The 7,715-nt window shown below is 37.9% G+C and overlaps 1 protein-coding gene across 1 annotated transcript; it reads left to right on the top strand.

Moving 5' to 3' along the window:
* Positions 1-268: 268 nt before the first annotated feature.
* Positions 269-6,478, top strand: LOC121996672 (7-deoxyloganetin glucosyltransferase-like). The gene is made up of 3 exons (XM_042550716.1): positions 269-1,096; positions 1,187-1,639; positions 6,025-6,478. Exons 1-3 carry the CDS (start codon positions 547-549, stop codon positions 6,447-6,449), a joined length of 1,428 nt encoding a protein of 475 aa, XP_042406650.1. The 5' UTR covers positions 269-546; the 3' UTR covers positions 6,450-6,478.
* Positions 6,479-7,715: the final 1,237 nt, after the last annotated feature.

Raw genomic sequence — 7,715 nt, 5'->3', positions numbered from 1 at the left:
GAAAGTGAAAATAAAAATTTTTTCTAATAAAAAATACATATAAAATTATATTTATCAATAGGGACTGCATACAAATTTACACCTTTAATAAATTGGATTTGATTTAATTAATTTCATTTTAGTCTAATACTCACCACTAAAAGGGACAAAGAATATGTGGCCACTTTACATGACACGACATGACATGGGCCCATGTGACCAGACAGATGTGGTATGGAGTCATGGACACGTCGCGCATTTGGCCACCGAAGACGATTTCGATTGAGCTAGCGACAGCAGAAAGAGCAGAGTAGCCGCCCAAATAACCCACGAATACCGATGTCAGGAAACAAGAAAGCATCTTGATCCGTGAAAACTATCTGCCATAATGATAATAAGGTTCTATATGAAGATCAAAAGACTTATCAGAGTACATCAAAAGTTTTGTCTGAGGATTATTTGCACTGCAGCAGCAACTAATTAATCTAGGTATCGTTTTTTCTTCAATTGTCAGCTTTTATTAGTACAAGATTGTTCGAGATCTATAAATCTCGAATTGGCTCCTCCATGTTTGTTTCTATCCGAGGCAAACAAGACCAAGACATGGAGCGCTCAACCAAAGCTCATCTCGTGTGCATGGCAGCCCCTGCTCAAGGCCACATCAACTCCATGCTCAACCTCGCCAAAGTCCTCCACTCCAAGGGCTTCTTCATCACCTTTGTCAACACCGAGTTCGTCCACCGTCGTTTCCTCAAGAATCCCGAATCACTCTCCTCCCTCGACGGCCTCCCTGACTTCCGCTTCGCCAGCATCCCCGACGGGATCTCGCCCTCCAACGACGGCGACGAACACAAACAAGACATTCCTAATTACAGTCTAGCAATCAAAAACAACTGCCCTGCTCCATTTCTCAAGCTTTTATCTGCAATAAACGATCCGAACTCTGGAGTGCCGCCCGTTAATTGCGTGATCTCAGACTGCTTCGCCAGCTTTACCCTTAATGCCACCGCCAAATTGGGGATCCCTAATGTATTTTACTGCCCATCTAGCGTGTGTGGCTTCTTGGACTTCTACTACTGCAAGGAGTTGATGGAGAGGGGAATCATCCCATTGAAAAGTAAGTATAGCTAAAGTTGAAAGATGGCTCTAGACAGTCAACTAATGCTTCATGGTCAAATTAATAACAGTAAGAATTTGTTCATATTAGGCGAAGATGATCTTACAAATGGTTACCTGGATACCGTCATTGATCGGAGACCAGGCATGATAGAAGTCCGAATGAGAGACTTGACAAGTTTCGTACGAACCACCAACCGAGAGGACATATTGCTCAACCTTATCATTGATGAGACTCATGCTTCTCACCAAGCCACGGCAATCATCTTCAACTCGTTCTCTGAATTAGAATCACCACTGCTTAATGCATGCTCATCGATGCTACCTCCAGTGTTCGACATCGGCCCCATGTGCCTGCTTTCTCAGTACATTCCCAATGATTCATCAATCACATCGTTCGGTAGATTAAACCTGTGGAAAGAGGACTTTGGTTGCGTGGAATGGTTAGACGAGAAGGAACCGGGTTCTGTGTTGTATGTCAACTTTGGTAGTATGGCAAACTTGACGAGTGAACAGCTCTTGGAGTTCGCATGGGGTCTGGCCTGTTAAAAGAAGAATAGAAAGAAGAGAAAATAGGAGAGTAATAATTAATCTTATTGTTTTGTTGATACTTGTCCTCAAGATAATACAATATATAGGGTTTAAACAAGTACTCGGTCAATTAATTAATTAATAAATAACAGAATAATTCTAAAAATTATTCTGAGAATTATTCTAATAATTATAACAGAATTATTAGAATAATCCTAAAACTAATTTGATTTGATTTGATTTGATGATTTGATCTGGTCAATTCTAATAATTCTCTTTTATCTCTTTTACCCCCTGACAAACTTAACGGGAGATCTTTGACGTTGAGTTTGCTTGCTAACTTGTTGAAACGTTGTCTGGATAATGGCTTAGTAAAGATATCAGCAATTTGATCCTCAGCAGAGATATAAGAGACGGATAATTGTTGAGTTGCCACCCGTTCACGAACAAAATGAAAATCAATCTCCACATGTTTTGTACGAGCATGAAAGATTGGATTTGCTGTGAGATATGTTGCTCCAATATTGTCGCACCAAATTTTTGGTGCAATATTTGATGCAAGATGAAGTTCAGAGAGAAGTGATTGAAGCCAAATAATTTCAGAAGTTGTATTTGCTATAGCTTTATATTCTGCCTCAGTGCTTATCGTAGGTTGCTTCTTCAATTCCATGAGATAAGATTTCGTCCAAGAAATATTGCATATCCACTAGTAGAGCGTCTATCTTCAGGAGAACTTGCCCAATCCGCATCACTATAGGCATGTAAATCTCGAGACGATTGATATAAAAGAAGACCATGTAGAATAGTACCTTTGAGATAGCGAAGTATTCTTTTTACATTATCCCAATTTTGTTCAGTTGGAGCATGCATGAATTGACAAGCACGATTTACTGCAAAAGTAATATCAGGGCGTGTGATAGTGACATATTGTAAGGCTCCAACAATGCTTCGATAAATTTGTGGATCAGACAGAGTAGGAGAGGATGAAGATGGAGAGTTGTTTATAGCAATTGGTGTAGAGACCGGACGTGCTCCATCCATTTTGGCTCTTTGAAGAAGTCCAGTAATGTATTTGCTCTGAGAGAGAAGATAGCCATCCTCATGTGGAATAAGCTCAATACCAAGAAAAAAACGAGCAATGCCCAAATCTCGAGTAGGAAATTCTTGATTGAGAATACTTAATAAAGTTATGATGCCCTTGTGATCATTACCAGTTATCAGGATGTCATCCACATAAATAAGAAAAAATATCATAGACCCATCATTATATTTGTGAAATAGAGATGAGTCAGTCTTTGATCCAGAAAATCCTTGAGATTGTAACCAATTGGATAGTCGATGAAACCATGCACGAGGAGCTTGTCGAAGACCATATAAGGATTTCTTAAGTTGGCAAACATGAGATGGAAATTGTGGATGAATGAACCCAGGTGGTTGCTCCATAAATACAGTTTCCTCAAGATGACCATGGAGAAATGCATTTGAGATGTCCAATTGGCGTACAGGCCAATTGGAACTAACAGCTATCGATAATAATAGTCTGACAGATGTAATCTTGATGACTGGACTAAAAGTGTCATTGAAGTCAATACCTGGTTGCTGACTAAAACCTTTGGCTACAAGTCGAGCTTTGTATCGTTCAAGAGAGCCATCAGCTCGATACTTAAGACGGAATACCCATTTAGAGCCCACAACATTCATTGAGGAAGTGCGTGGAACTAGACTCCATGTTCCATTGCGAAGAAGTGCATCAAATTCTGTAGCCATTGCACTACGCCAATTTGGATCCTTGTTTGCCTGCGTAAAACAAGTTGGTTCAATAGATTTTGAAGAAACCACTAGAGCCCGTGGAAGAGGATATCGAGTCGCATTTGGTGGGCAACGTTCATAAATGTCACTAATGGGAAGCATGCGACGAGGAGCATTATCATCTGAATCACTTGTTGATGGTGATGAGGAAGTAGGCTGACATGGTGATGTAGATGACGGACTTGCATTATCCGAGGATTCAGAACTAGAGAGCATATTATCTTCGATCGGCGAGGCTTCCAAGATTGGAGCAGCATCCTGAGGTGATTCTGATGGTATAGGGGAGTTATTAGAGAGCGGAGCAGGACCTAGGATGCCATCATTTCTGACAATATTAGGTGGTATTAAGAAGGTGCCACCTGTATCTGGAGGAGAGATCGAAGTAGATACTGAAAAAGAGAATAGAGTCTCATCAAAAGTAACATGTCGTGAAATATAAATTCGACCTGTTGGTATATGTAAGCAACGATAACCATGGTGCAAATTGCTGTAACCAAGGAAAACACATTGTAGTGAACGAGAGTCAAGTTTGTGTTTAGAGTAGGGGCGTAACCATAGATAACATGCGCAACCAAAAATTCGGAGGAAAGTGTAATTAGGAGTTTGATTATAAAGTGTTTCAAAAGGACATTTATGCTTGAGCAATGGAGTAGGGAGTCGATTTATGAGATATACAGCAGTGGTAACAGCTTCATCCCAAAATTTACGTGAAACTGATGCATGATGAAGAAGAGCTAAGGCAGTTTCGACTATGTGTCTATGTTTTCTCTCAGCAGAGCCATTTTGTTCTGGAGTGTGAGGACAAGAGACTCGATGAACAATTCCACAAGAGACAAGATGACGATGGAGAGCTTGATATTCACCTCCCCAATCAGAATGAAAAGAAAGTATTTTACGATTAAAATATCGTTCAACTTGATTTTGAAATTTACAGAATATATCCAATAAATCAGATTTTCTTTTCATAGGATAGAGCCAAGTATATTTACTAAAATGATCAATAAAGGTAACATAATATTGAAAACCTTGGTTAGATAAAATAGGTGCAGGGCCCCAAACATCAAAATGAATTAATTCAAGTGGAAAATTAGAAACATAATCGGATGAATAAAAAGGTAGCTTATGACTTTTAGATTCCATGCAGGCCCTACATGAATGAGATGGAGAGGAGGTAATGGAAGTAGGTAAACCATACCTATTGATGATTGACTGGACAATATGAAGAGAAGGATGACCAAGTCGAGCATGTCAAGCTGGTTTATTTGTGCGTTCACCAACAAAAGCTTTGATTGAAGAACTTTGAAGATAGTAGAGGCCATTTTTTATTCTTCCATGAAACACAATAGCATTTGTTCCTTTATCTTTTATAAGATAATGATTATGATGAAACTCAAAAATGACATTGTTATCAAGACAAAATTGACGGGTAGAAAGTAAATTTTTAGTGATAGATGGAACATGAAAGATATTGCGCATGTGAAAAGTTCGATTAGATAAATGAATATATGTGTTTCCAAGATTAGCAATTTGCAAACCTGAGCCATCGCCTACTTGAACCGTATCTGAGCCATAATATGATATTACGTCTGTAAGGATATTATAATCCGATGTGACATGATGAGTAGCTCCAGTGTCAATATACCAATCAGTAGATGAAAACTCTGGAGTTTTACTGCAAGTAGGCACAGATGAGAGAGCTTTAGGATATGCTTGTGAAATAGACGGTTGTCTTGAGATTGTAGAACCACCAATGAAATTTGAGGCAAATCTTTGAGGGCATAGATTTCCAGGATGACCAATGATGTGACAAATTTGACATTTTACCCGAGAGTAATCAAATCTTTTAGGGCATAGATATCCAATATGGCCAATGATGCGACAAATTTGACATCGGACTGAATTTTGTTTTTGGCCTCCTTGATAGTGTTGAGTATTTGACATCTAAAGTAAAATAACTTATCTTGTAGAGAGACTGGATCGCCGGAAAGAAAGTCCTCTTGGAGGAAATAGAAGCCTTGGCTGGAGCAACCACTTGTTGTCGACGTCGAGGTTTGGTCGGCGTTCGGTGGACAGCGGCGGTAGCACAAAAGGAGAAGCCCTTTTTTGTCGTCTTGTTTTGGGGTTTCAAAAAAAAAAAAAAAGAAAGAAACTCCTCTTTTGTCTTGGACGGCGGCAGAAAAAAGAAAGGGAAGAGGATTTGTGAGGGAGAATTAAGAGGAAGCGAAGGAACGAAGGATCATGGCTCTGATACCATGTTAAAAGAAGAATAGAAAGAAGAGAAAATAGGAGAGTAATAATTAATCTTATTATTTTGTTGATACTTGTCCTCAAGAAAATACAATATATAGGGTTTAAACAAGTACTCGGTCAATTAACTAATTAATAAATAACAGAATAATTCTAAAAATTATTCTGAGAATTATTCTAATAATTATAACAGAATTATTAGAATAATCCTAAAACTAATTTGATTTGATTTGATGATTTGATCCGGTCAATTTTAATAATTCTCTTTTATCTCTTTTATGGCCAACAGTGGGTGCGCGTTCCTTTGGGCTATTAGACCTGACCTTGTTGTGGGCGGCACAGCGTTGTTGCCACAAGAGTTCTCAGAGATGACCAAAGGAAGGAGCTTCATTACAAACTGGTGCCCGCAACAGAGAGTGTTGTCTCATGCCGCAGTTGGAGGTTTCTTGACCCACTGCGGATGGAATTCTACAACGGAGAGCATTTCCGCAGGGGTTCCCATGATCTGTTGGCCATTCTTTGCGGATCAGCAAATAAATTGCAGGTACATATGCTCGGTTTGGGGCATTGGGATGGAGATTAATGAAGATGTAAAGAGGGAAGAGGTGGCGAGATTAATCGAGAAGCTGATGAGAGGGCAGAAGGGGAAGGAGATGAAGAAGAAAGCAATGGAATGGAAAGAGAAAGCATTTGAGGCAGCCAAACCTGGTGGTGGATCTTGGATAAATTTAGAGAGGCTCATCAAGGAGATAATTACAAAAGAGTGAAAGCAGATTAGAAGAAGAACAAGATATGAATATAAGAACTATTACATTAACGGAATTGTACTTTCTCATAATTTTCATGTCTTGTATCAGTGTAATACGAATTTCTATATTGAATAAATATACGTGTCGTTGAATTACTGCACCAACGTATTTAGGAAGATGGGGTCCTTGACCGACAATCTACCATTCTATCATATTATCCTGTTTTTGCTCCTACGCCAAGATATCAATCAACCTTGAATATAAGATAGGTAGGTATCCACATCCCACCTCAGTACTAAACAAATCCTAATTACTTGTTTTTTTTCAAAAATATCCTTAAATGAAAAGTCTAAAATACCCTTTTATAAGATTTATATATATATATATATATATATATATATATATATATATATTTTGCCCTTTTACCTCTTTTCTCTGTTTTTTTTTTCTCTCTATCTATTTTGTTTCTACAACCTAATATCTCCTAAAATATAAATATTACAGTAACAAATCAATAATGACACATAAAAATTCAATTCTCACGAATAATATAAGTTTTTTTTTCCTATGCAATACAATTATATATTTATATTTTCACGATTTGAACGGTAACAATCTGAAATGATTCAAACGTGTAGTGTTCAGCCATACCACACCAAACACCTTGAGTAAAGTTCAGCTATTAATTAGAAATCGAACATAACAAAATATGTTTAGGGTGTAAATGGTGAATGCTTGCCCTAATGTTGTTGAGCATAGATTAATACATTTGACAATAGTGTCGAACGTGTGTAGTCATGTTCGTCCACTTGTAGCTAAAATACTAAGGCAATGTTTAGCTTTGTCTGGGTGAACACTAGGTGAATAATATATTTTAATGTGTATTTTTACAGAACCATTTTGTAAAGTCTATATTTGTAATGTCATGATATTTTTTTATTTTTATTATAAATCAAATACATGCTTTATGGAGTCTGAAGAAAGATGTGAGAATGTAAAAGATGAAAAGAATGTGATCCAAAAAGAGAGCAACGCTGGAACAAAGAAGCGTGGTTGTCCATTTTTAATTAAAGGTACGTAAATATTCATTAACGGGCCATAAGTTTTGAATGTTGTTTGCGACGTGCATAATCATCCTTGTGCGGTGTAATTAGAAGGTCATCCATTTGCCAGATGCTTAACACGTGCTGAGGAAAAGTTGGTGGTTGACCTGTCAAAGAGCCGTAGTCGACTGAAAGACATATTAAGCATGTTAAAAGTGAGATTTTCTAAAAATTAGTTGAC

Source organism: Zingiber officinale, chromosome 1A (assembly GCF_018446385.1).
Source record: "Zingiber officinale cultivar Zhangliang chromosome 1A, Zo_v1.1, whole genome shotgun sequence".
NCBI lineage: Eukaryota > Viridiplantae > Streptophyta > Magnoliopsida > Zingiberales > Zingiberaceae > Zingiber > Zingiber officinale.
Note: the sequence above shows the minus strand (reverse complement) of the source record. Positions and strands in the feature narration are given on the sequence as shown.

Excerpts from the sequence above, each read along its gene's own strand:
- LOC121996672 (XM_042550716.1), top strand. The coding sequence starts at position 547 with ATGTTTGTTTCTATCCGAGGCAAACAAGACCAAGACATGGAGCGCTCA. Across the intron at positions 1,097-1,186 it reads GGGAATCATCCCATTGAAAA|GCGAAGATGATCTTACAAAT; the intron begins GTAAGTATAGCT and ends TGTTCATATTAG. Across the intron at positions 1,640-6,024 it reads GTTCGCATGGGGTCTGGCCT|CGTTGTTGCCACAAGAGTTC; the intron begins GTTAAAAGAAGA and ends TGGGCGGCACAG.